The following is a 19,356-nucleotide window of genomic DNA, read 5'->3' as shown; positions in this document are numbered from 1 at the left end:
ACTGGGGAGGGAAGAAGAAACCATTTTTCTCCCCCGAAAGCCATCCAAAATGACTCTGCATCCGACATCTGCGCCACGTCTGCCGCTGTCACAGGGTAGCAGCAGCTCCAGTGGCAGCAGATGCGCTAACTCATTAATTTTCCTTTCAAGGAGAGAGGCTGTGTGTTGGATTCACCAGGAAAGAGGGAAACAAAAGGAGGCTGGAGGCGGACGGGAGGCAGGCAGGAATAAATGAGAGGCAGGATATATATACATTGAAAATAGTCTGCGTATCAGAATAAATGAGGTACAAATCTTGCAGGAAATAAGTCTTGGAAGAAAGACTTTGCGCGTATTAACAGAACAGGTTTGTCAGAACTCCACCGTAACCGCGGGGGAGTTACAAAGGGAACCTGCAAGGGCAGGGGGAGCATGATGCCGGGGGGAGCGTCGAGCTCAGCATCCCTCCACACATCGTGAGACGGGGGCTTGGGTTTTAATCCTGCCCAGCTGTACTCAGTTGTCGGACTGGGGTCCAGATCCAGACTAGGAGCAGGCTCTGCTCAACAGTTTCCCTCCATAAGTCTATATGTGCATGCAAGCACATAGGATGTTACGTGTACATACGTAACACAGGTATATGTGTATGTGCATCTCACTGTTCTCCCAGTTGCTGAAGGGGTGGCCGCAGCTGACCTTGGGCGCTCTCAGCTGTGGTCACCAGAGCAGAGTGGGAGCCAAAGCCCCACTGCTTGCCACGTGGGCCATGGTAAGTCACTCGGTGGCTCCCAGTAAGGGCCTCGCCCTAGATGTTTGCTCATGAAATAATTTGGAAAGGTGAAGCTCGATAGCTACAGAAGGAAATGTGTAGGTAGTACCACGAGTAACCAGACTGTGCTTGAGAGCTTAGCCACGCCGTGCCAGCGCTGACCGGCGTGATTTCCCATCAAGCGAGCGGGGAGGGCGCGGAGAGAACCCGCTCCAACTGGGAGCCCTGCGCAGTAGTTCAGTTCTGCTGATGCTTTGCTGCTTTTTCAATCCCAGCCCCGGAGCCGGCGGTCTCGCTGCCGCCGGACTGACCCGTAGGTATTTAAATGAGGCAAAGATTGTCATTTATTTATTTATTTTACTTTATGAAAGTGCGTCATTAATTAGGCGGACGGATGTCCTCAGAATTGGACTGGTTAGATGAAAATTATGACCTTGGGGGGTGTGTGTGTGTCTCCAAGGGCCGGGTGGCCGCAACGCGGGGCTGCCCCGGCTCTACCCCCCCCCCCCCCCCCCCCCCCCCCCGCTTCCTCCTCCTTCTCCTCCTCCTCCTCCTCCTCCTCCGGGGTTACGCGGGGAGAGGAACCGAGCGCGACCCGGCTCCGGCCGCAGGGAGCACCCGGCCCGCGGGGCTCCGCCGCCGGGGAGGGACCTCAAAAACCGGCTTTTTATTTTTTTTTTGGGGGGGGGGGAGAGGCGGAGCGCTGCGCCCCGGCAAAAAGGAGTTGCCATAGAAACGGGGGGGGAAACCCGGCGGGGGGGGGGGCACCCGCGCCGCCGTCGCTTTAAGAGCGCAGAGGAGGGAGGTAAATTACGCAGCTGCAAGGCTCATCCCTCCCTCCCTGCCTCCATCCATCCCTCCATCCCTCCCTCCATCCCTCCGCTCCCCGGCCGCCCCGCCGCACCCATGGAGGCCGGCGCAGGTGATGGAGACGGGGGAGGGCGCGGGGCGTGGGTGGGTGGGAGTGGGTGCGGGGGGGGGGGGGGGTGTTGGGGGGACGCCCCGCACCGCCGCCGTTCACCCTCCTCTCTCTCCCTTCCCCGCCAGGTCGCTGAGCCTCCCCCCCCCAGCCCCATCCCGGTCCCCCCCCCCCGGACATCGGCGGGGCTCCGCGCAGGTGAGCGGGGCGTGGGGGGGCGTGGGGGGGACCCCGCGGCCGCCGTGACTCATCCCTTTCTGGCTGCAGACTTGGGGAGGGGGGGCAGACCCGCAGCACGGGGCTGCCAGCGCTGCTCTGCATCGGGGTGGGGGTGGTGGTGGGGGTCCCCGGGGCAGAGGGTGCTTGGGGCGGGTCACGGATCGGGCCCACAGCACACCTGCATTGCATCTACCGGACCCCCCCGGCATGCACCGGACACACGTCACACCAGCCAGACCCTCGGCGCACGCACTGGACCTGCATTGCATGCACTGGACCCCCACCCTGGCATGCACCGGACCCACGTCCCACTCACCAGACCCACACCTCATGTCCCAGACCCACATTGCCCCACATTACACACATCGAACCTGCACCACAAGCGCCGGACCCGCACGGCACGCCTCGGGCGTACAGCGTGCTCGCCAGCCCTGCAGTGCACTCGCCGGACCCTCCCTGCACGCACCAGGCCCGCATCACATGCACCAGAGCCTCCCTGCATGCACCAGACCCACATCTGCTCTGTATGGCATCCAGACGTGTCTCCCGGCACTATGGGGCGTTGCAGGAGATGGAGCCGCTCTGCAATTGAGATTTTATTATTTAATGGCTTAATGCTCCATCTCCGAAGGGATACAGAAAATACATGAGCTGATTGATGAGCCGGGCGCTCCTTTTCTCTCCTCCCCGCAAGGTCAGTGCTGCCTGGTTGTCACACAGAAACCCGCTGCCGTGCATTTGTTGGGCTTATAAAATACCGGCGTTCCCACCCTCCCTAGGCAATGGATGCATGGTGCCGTGACCTTGTGCAAGAAGGTGCAAATCCTGGTTTCCAGGGCTGCAGGGGTCCCTGCTTGGGGGGGGGGGGGGGGGTGTCAGGAAGGGGCAACGCTTGGGATCGCACCCCGGTAAGCGTCGCAGCGGGCTGAGACGGGAGATTTGGCGTGTTGTTAAAGTAGGCCATTCCAGCGGTGCGGAGACCCAGGGCTAATCTGCCATGACCACCGTTTTTCCCAGCCCTCGTTCAAGGTGGATGGTGGTGAGGGGAGACCCGCTTCCACCGCGCCGAGACCGCGCAGGGGTGCGGAGGGGAGGGGGTAGCTGTCGCGCTGGAAGGTGGATTTCTCTTCCATGTTTTTTGCCTGCGTATCCCAAAGGAGTGGGCTCTTCTTTCTGCTTACCGGTCCTCAGCTCGGCTCCCAGCAGAGCACCAGCCCAGGGTGGGCGGTGGGGCGTAACCTCACAAGCATCCCCAACCTGCCAACCCTCCTGGCCTTGGGTAAAACCGTAGGGTCTGCATCCCGGGTATCCTGCTCCTACTCTCGTGGCAACTGCTGCTGGTACAGCGTTTGTCACGGAGCTCTTTTCCCTTTTCCCTTTCCCTCCAGAGGCCTCAGGAAGAGACCAGCCTGTTCCCTCTGGTCAGGCACCTTATTTTTAGCTAATGAGGGCCAGGAATTGCCACCTCCCCATTTGGCGCTGCAGCCAGGTCAGCTGGAAAAGTGATGAGCTGCATAACCTGATCTTTTTGAATGGTCTCTATTTTCCTGTAATCTCTGGGTGTCAACTCAGCATTTTATAACAAACAAGAGAATAAAAGGAGTTACTCCTGTGTTTCATTATGTGATACAACAACTCTTAGCAAAATTGATTTTTCTGGGGGTGTTGCATAAACACCCTGTGCATTTTGTCCCTGCTCTTGCCCTGAGCGCTCTGCTCTGGCGTGAATTGGAGCATCTCCCTCTGTCCGGGACCCAGGTGAAACTCTGTCTGCTTTGGGATGAGCCTGTCTCTGCTGGAGCAGGGAGCAGAGTTTCCCAGCCCCTGGAGGTATCGCCGCTCCCTTGGAAACTCCTGAGCAGGAGCAAAACAGCCCGTCTCCCAAAAAAATTCTCCGTGGCAGAAGCAGGAGTGCAGACATGGTCACTGCTGTGCACCAGGCAGCCGGTGTTGAGCCAGGCAGCTGGGATGGTGCTCCGGGTACTCCTGAGCCGCATCCTTCGGTGGGTTCCCAGCAGTGACCCCCTCCTTTGCCGGATTTCTGCCGGCCTTGGCCCCCGGCTGCTGGATCCTGCTCCTTCCCACCACCCCCCAACTGCATCCCAGTCGCTTTTCAAACACAAACTGTTCCTGGCATTGCCCCTGTTTTGGGGATGCAGCACTGTCCCAAATCAGGTGGTTGTTTTTTTCACCATGTTCAGCACTTTGCTTATTTTTAGTGTGAAGGAAAAGCAAAGCCTGTGTTGGAAAGGCAGGGAGGTCTCCTCGGGAGACCTTTCTGTTCCACAGAAAAATGGAAGCTGTGATTTTCCTCCCCCTGTTGCTCTCTGCTTTTAATCTTGTTAGTACTGGAAGGCTGAAAATATGGAGAGGGACCCATAAGGAAGGCGCCCGTCAGCGTGTGCCGGGCACGGTTCTTCTCCCAAGGTTTCTGCAGAAATGGTAAAGCTGCTCTTAGATGCTTGGGCTTGGTACCACCATTGCAAAACGCTCCTAATGCAGGATGCATCAAGGAAAACAAGGGAATCCGGCAGCGGGCAGGGTGATGGGAACCCCGACAAAAGAAGCAGTGAGCGAGAAATCTGGCAAAATGCAGCGGCTTCTGGGCCCGGGCGGCTGCGTGCCGAGGGCTGGGGCTGGGGCTGCCAAACAGGCCCGCCTGCTCTTGCACCTTCTCTGTGTGTTCCCCGTGGGGACGGGACGAGCCGGTGGGGCAGCTCAGGCCAGCGCAGCAGCCGGTTCCTCGTGAACCCTGCAGAAGTCGAGCAAAGAGAGATGCCTCGGAAGTGAGAGCCTGCAGTGGTGAAACCGCTGGAGGAACGGACTGAGGAATCATCGGAGGCTTCACCGAGCCGATGGCGAGGGTCTCTCCGAGGGTCCCGTGCCCCCGTTTCCCATTGCAGGAAGCTTCTAGGAGGAGCAATACCTGCCGAGCCCTGTCTGTCCATCGCTGGCACGGCCAGGGGATCCAGCATGGAGTGGGGAAGAGGCGGCATTCGTGCCAAAGAGGCATCTCTGCGGGGTGGCAATCCCCAAATGATGGCTGAGCCACAGTTCTTGGGGAAATCCACCCCTGAGATGCCGGGCTGAGCCTCAGGGTGCTCTGCTGGCACCCTGTCACCGCTCTGCCACCCGTCTGGCTTTGCATCGCCATCGCGGTGCGGTCTGCGGGTCAGCAGTGCCCCAGATCCCCTCTGCGGCCAGCGGGAGCTGGGAACCCACTGAAGGATGCGGCTCAGGAGTACCTGGAGCCCCGTTGTGTCACCCACCCCAGGACAGTGGCAGCGTGGGGGGCTCTTGGCCCCGGGGGACATGAGAGGTGGGGAACCAGCTGAGCAACCTGTGCTGGCAGGGACCGGGGCACGTGCCATGCCTGGGGGTGCCAGACACCATTACCAGTGCAGCGGGGATCAGCGGCTGCTTGAATCCTGCCTGGGGCTGAGCCCTGCCTGGGGCTGAGCACTGCTGACCGCAGCAGGCACAGAAAGTGCTCAGCGCGGTTACGGCACAATGTGCCGGTGAAGGGGGTCACCCACTCCTGGGGGCGAGAGGCTCTTGTGCCCGGCTGTCCTCCATCCCACCCCGCGTGTGGTGTCAGCTTTTCGTGCTGTAACTCCAGCTGTTTCCTTATCAAGGACCATTGCTTTTATTTAGCGTGAATTCCCCAGGCTAATTCTGTTGCACAGAATAAGCACTATTTTGTGCTGTTGTTTTTAAAAGAGATGCCTTTCTGTTCCATTATGAGCCGGGCAATTGGCAGGGAGTTTTGCTGTCGGTGGCTCTAGGAGAGAGCGTTAGACATTGCAAAGGGCAGTGTTCATCCTGCCCATCCCCTGAGCTGTGTTTTGGGGTGGTTTGCAAGATGCTGAAACACAAAATAAGTGGTTTGCAGCATGAGCTCTGGATCTGGTGTAAGTTGGACCGTCAGACCCTGGCCCGTACCAGCATCCCCAAGGAACAAGAGCGGCCGCAGAGGTGCTGTGCTGAGCAGGGTCCTGCCAGTGCCCGCGGCACGGGGACAAGCCAGCCCTCCCCAAATCGCCCTAACCTCACCCTGGTGTCCGTGTGCTGGCGGTGGTTGTTAAAATCTCTGTGTAATTGCAAGCCCGGGCTGCGCTACGGAGCTGGGACTGCGTGTCCCAGCAGGGTAATGGTGCGGAGATGAACTTTTTGGCTGCGGGGATAAGCATTTGCAGTTTGTGTGGCTGGGCTCAGCGCCCGTTTCTGATGCCAGGTTATTACTGCTTGGGGTCTCTCTGGGGCCTGTGCTGCGGACACATTCTCTCTTCTGGGGCACAAGCTGTTTTTGCCAGCTCTGTGAGGATCAACCCACAAGCAAAGGGTTTTACCACATTTATTCTGTGTCCTGCAAGACATTCCCCATGTTCATCATTCTGCAAAGACGAAAATAAGGTGGAGGAAATCTGTTCCCCATGCTGACTCTCAGCTGGACATCTCAGCTGGCACGTGAGACCTGGCTTTATCTCATCCACCCTTTGCATGACTTGGGATTTGCAGACCCAGAGTCGCTGGCAGTGGCATGTTGTCCTCCGGCCCCGCAAATTTCCTCTCCCACTGCCGAGGCTCCCGATATTTGGTTTTGGGGTTTTGTCCCTGTGCAGAGTGGGAGCTGCCTTCCCCACGCAGGGCTGGCCATGGGCAGCTCTGCTGGCCCCATCCCTGATGCTTCTGACATGGAGAGACGAGACTGCCCGCCCTCTGCCTTGGCTTGGGTTGCTTCCCATCCCCATGTTTTTATGGGATTTCTTCTTTTCTGCTTGCACTTGCAGCTTTGTTCTGACTCATGCCACAAGCCCCATCTATTAGATGGATTTTAGATTTTAGTGACCTTCTCTTGGTTACTCCCCTGTGTTTCCTGGCCCTCGTGGCTGCCATCATCTTCCTTGCTGGAGAGCGTGCAGCGCGCTCAGGGACACAGTTATTTATCTTTGAATACTTTTAATTTCCTCTCAGTGTGTTTTTCCCAATGCCTAATCAATGAGACGGAGCCCTCAGAAGTGCCAGGCGTTGCGGGGAGGTGGGGTCCCGGCTGACGTGGGTCCCACCGGAGGGCAGGGGCAGCCCCTCTGCGGGAATGGACCCCTCTGCAAATCACTGGAAAAGCGGAGGTCTTCACTGCTTCTCCCTTTCTTGCATTTCAAATGTGATAAGATAATCTTGGATTTTCTCACGCTTTCATGGCAAGGCTCTCTTTGCACTAGAGCTGCTCATCCTGCTCCATGCCATAGTGGTAATTCTGAGTGCAGACAAGTAATTCCCTCTGCCTTTAGAGGCAAAGTAGCCACGTACCAGGTGAGAAAGCGTGTTTTCAGCTTTGGTGCTAAGTCTGCCCAACCTGCCTGTCCTTGGCAGCCTGTTGGCACGGTGAGGCTTTTGGGGAGACTGAAATGGCCTGTTGATTCTGTGGGAATACAGACACTGACAATTTATTACCAGTGATTAAATTCAAGCCTGCTGGTTCAAAGCTGCCCTGGGGCAGCTTGGCAAGGCAGAGCTGGTACCCGGCCGGGAGAGGATGCGCAGCCCATCATGTTCATGAGATGGGGAGCTGGGGAGGGCGCAGGATGGTGCTCCCCCCTCCATGGGATTTCGGTGCCCGCTGGCAGACCTCGGCCAGGCTCCCTGCAGCAGCAGCTCGGGGCTGCTCTGAGTTTCTCACCCCCTAAACCTGCCGGCAGCGCGAGAGGCACTGAGCCTCGGCGTGGGTGCCGGGTGAGTCTGCAGCAGTGGGAGGAGGAGGAGAAGGAACTGAGCTCACCAGGCGTGAGACTGAATCCAGGCTTCCCCACAGAGCTGTTCTGGGCTGTGGGTGCTGGGGCAGGAGCCTGGGGTGCAGCGTGGGGTGCTGGCAGGAGCGGTACCAGCCCGTGTGCTGGACACAGGCGTGCCATCTGCGGTGCTGGCACTTGCCTGGTGCTGCATGTTAATGGAGTGAAGAAGGAGCCCTGAGCAGAGAGATTTGGCGTGCGGGTAACTGCTGTCAACGGGGAAGAGCTGGAGGCGGTGGCGGCGATGCCGGGTACTGCTGGGCTGTGTCTGGCCAGGACACGGAGCTTGGGGCTGCGAGAGGGCGAGGAGTTAGCCCCCGAGGCCGCAAATCTCCCCAAAAGCTGTGCTGGAGAGCTGCTGGGGGGGGTCACCCTGCAGCATGGAAAGGGAGGGACGGGGCCGACCCCGCTGCCCAGCTCTGCGGGGCCCTGCAGCCGGCGCCTGGGCTGTGCCGCATCCCCGCATGGTGCTGCCGGAGGATGCTCACGCCGGCGCCTGGGCCACGCTCGGCTCTCCCGCTGGATGCTGATTCACGCTGCTGCATTAGCAAAGCCCGCAGCCGCCCAGCCGCACACGCTGTTGACTCGGGAGCAGTTATCTGGCAGGGCAGAGCGTTGCCTCCCCTTGCCCAGGTCCTTCCCAGTGTGTCCATCCCAGAGGGAAGCAGTAGGACCCCCAAATCCTGGTCACCGTGTCCTGGGGGTGCTGGCACCCCTCCCTCCACAGCTCTGGGCTCTTTGGTGCCCTGGTTTGGGGATCAGGGAGCGGCGTATCCTGGGCAGAGGAGAAGCCTGGGCTGGCTGTTGTGGGCTTTGAGTATTAGGCAAGAGGTAGCCTGGAAAGAAACAGCCCTGGGGTGGCAAATGCAAAAGGCTGCATCGGGGTGAGCTGGCCATGCTCCCTCCTCCTCCCCTGCCTCCCTGGCTCGTCCCGCTCCTCGCGCTCCCCTGGACCGTGGCCGAGCAGCACTTGGCATTTGCAGTCACTCATCGATTATCAGCTGGCCGATCCCATCACTTGCGTTGCTCTGGGCTGGAACTGCCAAAATCTGGGACAAATACCCGCATTGTGAATGGGCTTGGGGATAGCGGGGGGGCCCACATGGTGCCCCTGGCAGCCCGTGAGCATGGTGGGGCATCGCAGCAGTCCCACGGGATGCTCGGTGGGATGGACATGCTGAGTGGATGCTTTCCGTATCTCTGCTCTGCTGCAGCAGTTCACATCCCTGCGTGTGCCCGAGGTGCTGCCTCCTTGAGCAGCTCCCAATGATTGCTACGAGCCTCTGGATCTGGCCTATTTATTTACAGGAAAATGGGCTCTGTGTTTCTCAAGGGATTAGCTGTTGCTGCCGCATCATGCAGGGATCTGTGCTTCCTTACCTGATTTCACTGGTGAACGGGCGATTCTGACTTAATTAAGAAAAAGCAGGCACCCAGCCTGCTGTGGGGACAGCTGCCTGCCTGGGCAGAAACTCAGCAAGGTCCAGGGCTGGGTGTCAGAGCCCGTGTCCCATCTCTGCCCCGAGTAATGCCACCACCGCAGGCACCCTGTGTCCCTGGAGCAAACCTCCCTTCCCCGGCAGGGACGGGGACCTGGGGTCAGGGGAAATCTTGTCCCGTGTCTGGAGACTGGTGGGAAAGGGGCTTTAGACCACGGGCAGGTACTTGCTATACTTCTGGTTTGCCTTATAAATTAAGAAAGCCCTCGCCCTGCTCCCGCAGCGTGCCCCGCCTGGATGGGACCCTGGGCATGCAGCATCCCGGCGTTCCTGGGCTGTGGGAAGCAGGCAAGGAGCACAGCCCGGATGTGCAGGGGATGCGGTCCACATCTGTCCCTGTACAGGTGGCCCTGGGGACTAAACTGGTGCCCCGGTGCAGGGGCTCACCCCTGTGCTGGCACTTTGCATCGTTCCCATCCCACTGGGGCCATTTCTCTGCCTTCACCTCCTCTCTCTTGCGTTTAACCCGCAGTTCCCCGGCGCCCAGGACCCGCGGCACTGCAGCAATGTCTCTGCCGGGGAGCAGACGCTCGTCCACCGGATCGCGCAGGTGAATATGCTTCGGCCTCTGGCCCCTGGGACCCGGCACCGGCGGCCGCCCAGCACTTCTCCTGGCTGGCAGCAGGGAGGGAACGATCCCCACCTACACCACGAGCTGCCACTTTGCAGCACGAACCCCCAGCCCGGCTTTCGGGGGTTGCATGTTGCCGCCCGCCGCACAGCACTTTCCCGTCCGTGCATGCAGCCCCCCCGAGTGCTGCACCCCCCTGTCCCTCTCTGTCCGTCTCTGCCACAGCCGGGACCGACCCCTCTGTCCATCCAGGCAAAGGCAGGCAGTGGCGGAGGGCCCCAGTGCCAGCCAGTGGCACAGGGGCACTGGGGTTGGGGTGGTGAAACTGAGAGATGTGTTAGCCCTTGAAAAGCCTCTCCTCGAGCTGCAGTGATAAAGAGCAAGAGGGAAAAAAGAGAGAAAAAAAGCATTTATTCCCTTCCAAATGTCTCCATGACCTGGGCTGCCATTATTTAGGTACCAGCTGCCACCAGCAGCATGGGCAGAGAGAAAAGGCAGCGGAGTGGCTCGAGTTCTGCCAGAGCCACAGTCCCCGAGGGGTCCCAAGGGGCTCCTGGTCCTCGGGGTGCAGGGATGCCATGCCGCCATCCAGGGAATGCCATGCTGGGAGGGTGGGGGGAGCGGGTGGGCAGCCCCACCACCACCCCCCCCAGCCCTGCCTTTGTGCCCGTCGCCGTGTCCGTGCCATTTTGATCCCTGCTGTTTGTTTTGTCCTTTTGTCTTGTGTGTTCTCGGTGTGGTGGTTGGCAGTCGCGGGGTTTATGGACGGAGTGGCTTTGCCTCCTTCTTTAAGTCTTCAGCGCCCTCAGCCACTCGGCCTGAGACACAGCCTCTTCTCCCTGCCTCCAGGCGCCCCTCGCCCCCCGGGAGGGACACCTACGGCACCTCCTCGCTGAGCAGCAGCAGCAATTCTGGCTCCTGCAAGGGCAGCGACAGCAGCCCCACCCCAAGGTAACCCATCACCCGTGGCCCCAGGGCGGCTGCCGGGTGACCCCCCCCCGGGCAGAAGGGAGCAGCACCCGTGTTGCTGGTGCCGGTGCCCGGCGGGGACAGGAGCGCAGGGGCCGGTGGAGCGAGGCTGTGTGTGCTGGACAGCTGGCGAAGCCGGAGCCAGTGGAGCCGCTGGCGTTTTCTCGCAAAGATCCCCCCACCATCCTCCTCCAAACCTCTCCGCCGCCGTTGTTGTGTCTTCTCCCTCACTGTCCCCCCCCCACCGCCTGCCAGCCCGGCACCCCATCCCCTTCCCTCCGTCCTGCCATGGCTGTGGCTTGCACGCTGCACGCGTCCTTCCCGCCGCTCCTGCACCCCGAGGAGCACCCTGGGTCCTTCAGGACCGAAGGCATGGCGGACAAGAGCTTTGTTTCCATCCCCTCGTGCTGCCCGACGAAGGTCCGGCGAGAGCTGGCGGCAGCCTGCGGGATGGGCACCGACCCCAGCCCTGCAGGCACAGCAGCCTGTGCCAGCGTTTTGGGCTGCTGGTTGCGCTGCTCCAGGGAGCGAGGCTCATCCCCAGGCTGGGCTGCTCCCACCGGTCCCCAACCGCCTTCCATCTCCCAGAGGTGGCTTCAAATCTGGGAGGACCGGAGGGGCTTGAGGGTAACCTGGTGATCAGAGCCCGTGCACGCCGTAGCAGGGAGCGGTGGCCGTCCTGCTGCAACGGGGCGTTGCAAGGCCACGGTCCTGCCTGGCTGCTCCTAACGCGATGCTTATGTCTCTGGCCGAAGGCTGCTGGGCTGCCTGCTGCCATGCATGGGGATTTTGGGCTGCCCTGCTGCCATGCACAGAGAGTACCCGCCACCCCGCTGCGATGGATGGGGGGTTTGGGGCCACCCTGCTGCAATGCAGGAGCGTCTCGTGCTGCGTGCCTCCCAGCCCAGACATGCAGCCCTGTCCCTGGCCAGCCCCTGCTCTCCACGCTGCCCTGGGCTTTGGGCCAGAGACATCACCTCATCTGTGCTGGTGGCGGCGTGAGGAGGGTCCGGACATGCTGCTGGCCCAGCCCGGAGCAAATGCCGGACGCCCTGGCTTGCTGTCCACGGGCAGGACAGCTGCCAGCTCCAAGACCTGCTCCATCCCAAACCCTCCCATTACCCATCTTCCGTCTCCATCTCTTCTGGGGCTGATCCCACCCTGGGGTCTCCATCTGCATCTGTCATTCCCTGGAAAGCTCGCTCTGGGCACACGGAGACCTCGGCACCCACCTGCTCCTGGCTCTGCTCATGCACCCGCCGCCCCGGCGAATCCCACAGCTCTGCAGAGGGCTCAGCACCAGCGGGGTCGGGAGCTGTGCCCACCCTCCCGCCATTGGCACAGCACCCCAAGACACCCACCCTGCCTCTCCCGCCCGCAGGGCTCCTTTGGGATGCGTGACAGGGGTGCACCCCCCTGCACCCCGAGAGCAAGCATCTCCCTTGGGGCCCCTCCACTGAGCCCGTGCCCGGCAGGTGGGTGACGTCTGTGTCCCCGCAGGCGCTCGGCCAAGTACAACCTCTGCAGCGACAACCATGGGATAAAGCCGCCGACGCCGGAACAGTACCTGACGCCCCTGCAGCAGAAGGAGGTCTGCATCAGGCACCTGAAAGCTCGCCTGAAGGACACGCAGGAGCGGCTGCAGGACAGGTGAGCATGGGAGAAGCGGGCACAGACCCCCCCCCCGGCACGGGAGTTGCTGGGAAGGGTCCCGGCACCAGCCGTCGCCACCCGCAGCGGCAGGTCCTGTCTGGGACTGGTCCTTCTGGGGTCTCTCGGTTCCCAGCCCTGCATCTTGTCCTTGGGCTCATGCCCAGGCACAGGGTTCACAGCTTTGCAGCGGCATTGCAGGCATGTGGGCATCTGGCATTGCTGCCCGTTCAGCCAGGGAGCCGCTTATTCGGGGACCGCAGAGCCCGTACATCCCACCTGCGGTGGCTGCGCTCTCCCCTGCGCCCCCGGTTTAAGCCTCTGCCACGCTTTTTCTGAATTTCAGCGTCAGAGGGTGGCTAATCCCCATCTGCTCCTCTGGGGCTTAGGCACGTCCTCGCCGGCGTGCCAGCTGCCACGCACCCACCCGGGGCACCTGCCCGTCCCCACGCAGCCCTCAGGAGCCCTGGGCTCTGCATCCTCCTCCGGGAGAGCATCGCTCCCGAGGGTCCCCGAGCATCATGCCCGAGGGTCCCCGAGCATCACTCCCAAGGGTCCCCAAGCATCACTCCCAAGGGTCCCTGAGCCACCGAATCCATCCCTGGGTCGCAGCCGTGAGTGTTACTGGGTGATCTGGCTCCAACTCCGTGCCAGGCACATGAGGATGGGGCTGGCCCCGCAGCCCCCTCAGCGCCGTGGCGATGCCCTCCCCGTCTCTCGCAGGGATGCCGAGATCGAGGACCTGAAGACGCAGCTGTCGCGGATGCAGGAGGACTGGATCGAGGAGGAGTGCCATCGCGTGGAGGCCCAGCTGGCGCTGAAGGAAGCCCGCAAGGAGATCAAGCAGCTGAAGCAGGTCATCGACACGGTGAAGAACAACCTGCTGGAGAAGGACAAGGGGCTCCAGAAGTATTTCGTGGACATCAACATCCAGAACAAGAAGCTGGAGACACTGCTGCATAGCATGGAGGTGGCGCAGAACGGGGCGCTGAAGGAGGAGGGGGCCGGCGAGTCGGCCGGGGGGTCCCCGGCCCGATCCCTCACCCGCAGCTCCACCTACACCAAGCTGAGCGACCAGGGGGCCGGGGACCGCAACGTGGGGGGCTCGCAGACCATCTCGCTGGACGAGGGGGCCGACAGCGGCTTCGCCGGGGCGGAGGATGCTCCCGGCCACACGGACCCGCTGGAGGTGGGGGGCGAGCCCGGCGGCCGCCTGCCCCCCAGTTCCACCTACGAGAAGCTGCTGGGGCTGCGGGGCGGCGTGGAGGCTGGGGTGCAGGCCAGCTGCATGCAGGAGCGGGCCATCCAGACGGACTTCGTGCCCTGCCAGCCCGACCTGGACACCATCCTGGAGAAGGTGATGAAGTCCCAGGCTTGCAGCTTAGGCAGCCCCACCTCGGCCTGGGTCTCCGAAATGGAAGACGTGATGCCCGGCCCCGAGCTCTCCAACCCCGCCGGGACCACGGACCTGCCGGCAGGCGAGCCCGCCGCCGCCACGGCGGGTGCCGGGGCCGAGGGGGGTACCCCCTGCAACCCGGCGGTGCGGCAGCCCCCCGGCGCCAGCCCCTCCGTGGCCATCGCCTGCGTGGCGGAGGAGGAGATGACGGAGGTGACCGGCTGCGAGGCCGCCCCTTCCAAGAGCTACTGGAGCCGCCATTTCATCGTGGATCTGTTGGCGGTGGTGGTGCCGGCGGTGCCCACGGTGGCCTGGCTGTGCCGCTCGCAGCGCCGGCAGGGTCAGCCCATCTACAACATCAGCTCGCTGCTGCGGGGCTGCTGCACCGTGGCCCTCCACTCCATCCGCAGGATGGGCTGTCGCCCCGTCGCCAGCCCCGGGGGCAGCACCCAGCCCTGACACCCCCCCCTGCACCCCGACACCCCCCGCCTGCCCCCACGGACCCGACCGCTGATTGTAAAGCCCCCCCGCCATGTCCCCGCTCTCCCGGGGTCCTTCGTTGGCTCTGGCTCGTTATGCAGCCCTGGGGGGGGTGGGAAAGGGCCGGGGGGGGGTTCTGTGGGTGCATTGGGGTGTACTGCCCCCCCCTCCCAGCTCCTTTGTCCTGGAGGAGGGAAAGGACCGTTGCTGGAAGAGAGGTGCCAAGCGGCGATGTGGGATGCGGCACCGGGCATCGTGCTGCAGCCCCCTGCCCGATGGACGCCGTGGTGCCTCCAGCTGCTGGGGGGGGGGTTTACGGGGCTGCACCCCACCGGGTGGGCTCTCCCTTCATTGCACTCGCTTTCCAGTTGTCCTTGCTCTGTCCCGCAGCCAGCCCTGCCACGGATGGGCAATGGCGAGGAGCCGCACAACAGCAGAGAGAGCCGGGGGGGGCCACAGCGGGGACCCCCACCCCGGGTGCATTTCATGCTCTGGGTACGGGTTGCACCGCAACAGCAAAGTCTGGCTGCGGGCAGGAGGATGGCAGGAACCCGCCCGGACACAGGGACCAGTTCTGGACTGGTTCAGGAGGCAGTGGGAGCCTGTGGGGCACCTTCGCCCTGGCCTGCTGACCCGCTTCGGTGTCCGTCCTCCTCCCTCCGGCGGGACGGTCCCCTGGCCGGGCTCTCTTCAAGCCGCCCATTGCTTGGGAGATGCCTCCCCGCACTGGGATGGAACCGGACTGCGGCTCCCGCGCTGCCGAGCGAGGCCGAGCAGCCCCGGGGGAAGCTTCGGTCCCTCCCTCCCTTTGCTTTGCACTATATTCACTTTTTTTTTTGGTACAGACTGAAGCCCGGTTGTTGGGGGGACCAAAGTGGCGGTGAGCTGGAGGGGGGAAACCCCCAGCCCTGGCTCTGGCCGCCACGGAGCGGGACCGGGGGCTCTCGTGGTTTTGGCAGAGGTGATGCTGGCGATGCTGGTGATCCCACCCTGTGCCGGAGCTCGGGGATGCCTTTCCTGGGAGGCAGCGAGGGGGTGCAGGCAGGGCTGTGCAGGCAGAGCCGAGCATCTTTGCCTGCCCTGGCCCCCCAGCCAAATCCCTGCTTTGCTGCTGGCCTCCGGAAAAGAAGAAGAAGAAGAAAAAAAAAAAATGCCTTTTTTTTTTTTTTTTTGAAAAGCAAAGACAGCAAGGATTGCTCAGCGGGGGCTGGCGAGACGCGAGACTTGGGGCTCCCCCGGGCGCGCGGCGCTCCCGCCCCCACGAATGTCTGTGGCTTCTTCGTGACTTGAATTAACCGTGTTTCCCCATCCCACCCCGCTCCACCACCCATGGGTGCCACCGGCCGGGTGCCCTGGGAGCCAGCGATGCTCCACACGCCAGCATCCAACGGTCCCCGTAGGGGCTCACACCGCGCCCCACATGCCCCGCGCTTCCCCGCATCCCCCGTCCGGTGGCTGGGAGGACGTGGGGCACCGGCTCTGCCCGCGCCGGGGGCGGCGGAGGCGGCGGCAGCCCCTGGCACAGCACCGGGTGCCGGGTGAAGTATTGGGGGAGAAACGGTGGCAAGACAGCCGGGGCGGCCGATGTAAGCGGAGCTAGGATATACGCCTCTTGTGCAATGTATTTGTGGATCTGTGTACACGTCTGTTAGACTATCCAAAGCTTTGCCAAGAAATAAATGTAACGATTATATTTGAAAGACAAATCTATACAATATATTTTTTAAATACAGAACTGAAAAAGCTGTAACCCCCCTTTTCTTGTTTCCCCTGTCCTGTACTCGCTGTCTGTGGTGGATGTAATAAACGTCGCTGGGTCTGTGTCTGCTTTGGCTGGAGCCAGCCTTTGGCGTCTGCCCCGAGGGGGGCTGGCCCAGGCAGGGACACGGGGGGACACGGGGACCCCAGGACGGTGGGAGGCACGCGCCCCATCCCTTCCGATGAAAGGGAGGAGAGGACATCGCGGGCTGGCAGTTCCCCCGTGCCACCCGGCGGCCACCAGCCTCTGTAGGGATGAGGGTTTTTGTGCTAAGCCAGCTTCTTTTGGGGATGCTGCGGGGGGTACCTTCGCAGCCCCTCCAAGCTTCCAGCGTCAGCCCTCTTGGGACGGCAGCGATCGCATCAGAGGTCGGGGACGGAGTGGTCCATGGCTGACTTCACCAGCCCCGCCGAGAGCCTAGGCACAGGGACGGGCGCTCAGCCGGGGGAGTCTGGGGGGCCCCTCGGAGGGTCCCGTGGGGCCATGGCAGGGTGGGGGTGGGCACCGCAGCCCCACGGTCTCACCGTTTGACCATGTGCTCGTAGATCACGGTGGGGATGATGGTCAGCGTGACCACGTTCCCGGCCCCCGCCAGCACCTCCGTCAGCTGCTTATCCTGCGGGAGAGAGCGGGTGGGTCCCGTGGGATGCCCGGCTCTGCCCGCCGTGGCGTGGCAGCTCCTTACGGCTCCCCTGGCCGGATCCCGGGCACCCCTGGGCGCGTTCGGCACCTCCGGTTGCGCGCAGCCCCTACCTTCATGCCGATGACGTTCTGGCCGTTCACCTCGCAGATGCAGTGGTGGGTGAGGAGGCCGTTGCGGGCGGCAGAGCTGTCCTTGGCCAGCGACACGATTTTCCCCTTCTTGACCACGATGCCGATGTGGCCGTTGCTGTCCTTGTGCACGGTGACGGTGCGCTGGAAAGGTCTGCGGGGAGAGCGCGGTCAGCACCGGCACTGCCGGCGGCATCGCCTGCCCGCCCGCCCGCTTACCTGTCCCGCACCACCATGACGATTTTCTCTGGGGACGCCTTCTTCAGCGCCCGCTGCGCTTTGTCGCTGCTCCAGCCCGTGCAGTTCTTGCCATCGATCTGCAGGATCTGGTCACCGAAGCGCAGCCCCACCAGCGCTGCCGGCGAGTTGACCTTCACCAGCTGCACAAAGATGCCCTGGGGACACGGGGGGGAGCGATGGCACAGGGACTGGGCAGCCGTGCCATGCCATGTACCACGCTGTACCATGCCACACTGTGCCATAATGCACCATGCTGTGCCGCACTGTGCCGTGCCATGCTACGCCATTTAATGCCACGCATTGCCATGCCGTGATGTAGCGCGCCACGTCACGCTGCACTGTACCATCATGCTTGTGCCCTGCCTTGCCGTGCAACATCACGCTATGCTCCCCCATACCATGGTATGGTGAACCACACCATGCTGTGCCATGCCATGGTGCACCACACCGTGCCGTGCCGTGCCATGCCGTGCCACGCCAGCCCAGCCCCCTCACCTGGTCGACGTTTTTCAGCTGCAGCCCCGTCTTGCCCCGCTCGTCCTTGCACAGGTGAATCTCCCGCACGCCCGGCTTGATCTCTGCCCGGCGCAGCCCCGCGTTGTTCCCGGTCAGGGGAGCAACCAGCTGGCCTGGGGGGGGCCCGGCGGGGGTCAGCGCCTGCGATGGAGCCGGGGGTCAGCGGAGCCGATGGAGGCACAGGGCCCTGCGCACATCACCCCGCAGGGGGATGCTGCATCCCTTCTCTGGTCAGGATGCGTCCCCAGAGAGCCCCCCCCTCCCAGCAGCGATGCTGTGGCACAGGGGGAGTCCTGTGCAGGACAGGCGAGAGTCACCAGCCCAGACACCTACAGTGCTGCTTTCTGGGAGCAGATTCTTCTGGATCTCTTCACTGGAAAGAGCGAGCCCCATGTAGTTTTCCAGCTCAGCCAGGTTTGGGTACAGCATGGGTGGCGCTGCGGGACACACCGAGAGCAGCCTCAGCTCGTGGGGTCCCCAACCCATGGCCATTGCCACCACCCCCCCCAGGATTGCCCCCTGGGACCATGGGCCAGCAGAAAGAAACTCCCAAATCCCATCCCCTACCCATGCACCGAGCTGCGGCGGGTCTCAGCTGAGCTCCCCTGCATGGCGAGCATCGCTCTCCCCCCCCAGACAGCCTCTTGACAGGGAGAGCCGATCGCAACCCGCATTACCGGCGTCCAAGACGAGCTTCGGCTTCTCCGTGAGCACCGTCGTGGCGGGCGTCCTTACCCCGGCAGCTGCCTGTGCCTGCCAAGAGATGGAGCTTGCTCAAGGCTGTGCCCCCCAGCCCTGGGGACCCTCCGAGGATGGGACCCCGCAGGGACCCATCGGGGTCTGCTCAAGCCCCCCGTAATGCCGCCGCGCTGACCTGCAAGATCTGGTGGCCCTTCATGTCCTCCAGGGAGGGGTAGAGCGTTGCCATCGCTGCTGCTGCCGCTGCTGCCACCGCTGCCGCACCTGGGGACGGGGTGGTTTGGGGATGGGGTACCTCTCCCCAAGCATCCCTCCCGGATCACATGCCCGGCTCCGTGTGCCGGAGACGGGCTGTCACCCGGGGCCTCCGGTGTGACTCAGGGCCGTGTCACTGGGGTCACCGCCTCCACCAGTTCCCGGCAGGTGGGACACGGGCACCCCAGGCATCGCTCGGCTCATAGTGGGTCCCACTCCCCACGTTCGCCTGCCCAGTGGGGCCCTTCCAGCATCACCCGGAGACAGGAGTGGGATATCCCATGGGAACAGCCCCTCCGACCGCTCCTCATCAGTCCCCTCTGCCCCCCCCCCAGCACACCTCACGCTGTGCCCACGGCAAGGCTGTGCCACCCAGCCCTACCCCACGCCGTCGTGTGTCCCAAAACGCATCGTCCAGTCCAAAACTCGGGGCGTAGGGGCCAAATCCAGACCCAACTCCAAGCCCTGCGGGAACTGGGCAGGATCCCAAACGCAGTCCAGGGACCGCAGCACCATCTCCAGATGGATGAGGACCCCCCTCCCACAAAGCCCAACCCTGGCACCCCTGGACTCACCTGCCAACAGGTCCCGGCTCCCTGTGCCACCCTCCGCTCGGTCCCCGGCTTTTATAGCCGTGCCCAGCCCAGGGAGGGGCCAGGCAGCCTCAGCTGATCGACACCCCCGCCAGGTAGGGCACAGGTGAGGAAGAGGATGAGGAAGAGGAAGCCAAAGCTGCACGGGGCCCTGGCACCGCAGGGAAGGGGACAGGGATGGGGATGGCTTTCTGTGGGTTCAGGCATCCTGAGGGAGCAGGGATGGGGCTGTGCCCACCCCCCCAGCCACTATGGTGGCCCCCCCCCCACTGTATCACCACTC

At 62.8% G+C, this 19,356-nt stretch overlaps 2 protein-coding genes across 2 annotated transcripts; one reads left to right on the top strand and one right to left on the bottom strand.

Moving 5' to 3' along the window:
* Nucleotides 1–7,827: 7,827 nt before the first annotated feature.
* Nucleotides 7,828–14,219, top strand: SNPH (syntaphilin). The gene is given in 5 exon segments (XM_075022611.1): nucleotides 7,828–7,877; nucleotides 9,647–9,724; nucleotides 10,496–10,696; nucleotides 12,215–12,364; nucleotides 13,088–14,219. Coding segments are annotated over 5 exon segments (1,611 nt in total).
* A 1,209-nt stretch (nucleotides 14,220–15,428) lies between these two features.
* Nucleotides 15,429–19,074, bottom strand: SDCBP2 (syndecan binding protein 2). The gene is made up of 9 exons (XM_075022612.1): nucleotides 19,056–19,074; nucleotides 18,401–18,489; nucleotides 18,204–18,279; nucleotides 17,860–17,963; nucleotides 17,506–17,667; nucleotides 16,990–17,165; nucleotides 16,753–16,924; nucleotides 16,524–16,615; nucleotides 15,429–16,416 (listed from the first exon to the last, which is right to left on the bottom strand). Exons 2-9 carry the CDS (start codon nucleotides 18,452–18,454, stop codon nucleotides 16,362–16,364), a joined length of 891 nt encoding a protein of 296 aa, XP_074878713.1. The 5' UTR covers nucleotides 18,455–18,489; nucleotides 19,056–19,074; the 3' UTR covers nucleotides 15,429–16,361.
* Between the last annotated feature and the right edge of the window lie 282 nt (nucleotides 19,075–19,356).

The sequence above is a fragment of the Buteo buteo genome, chromosome 2 (assembly GCF_964188355.1).
Source record: "Buteo buteo chromosome 2, bButBut1.hap1.1, whole genome shotgun sequence".
NCBI classification, from domain to species: domain Eukaryota; kingdom Metazoa; phylum Chordata; class Aves; order Accipitriformes; family Accipitridae; genus Buteo; species Buteo buteo.
This window is presented reverse-complemented; position numbering and strand designations above follow the sequence as displayed.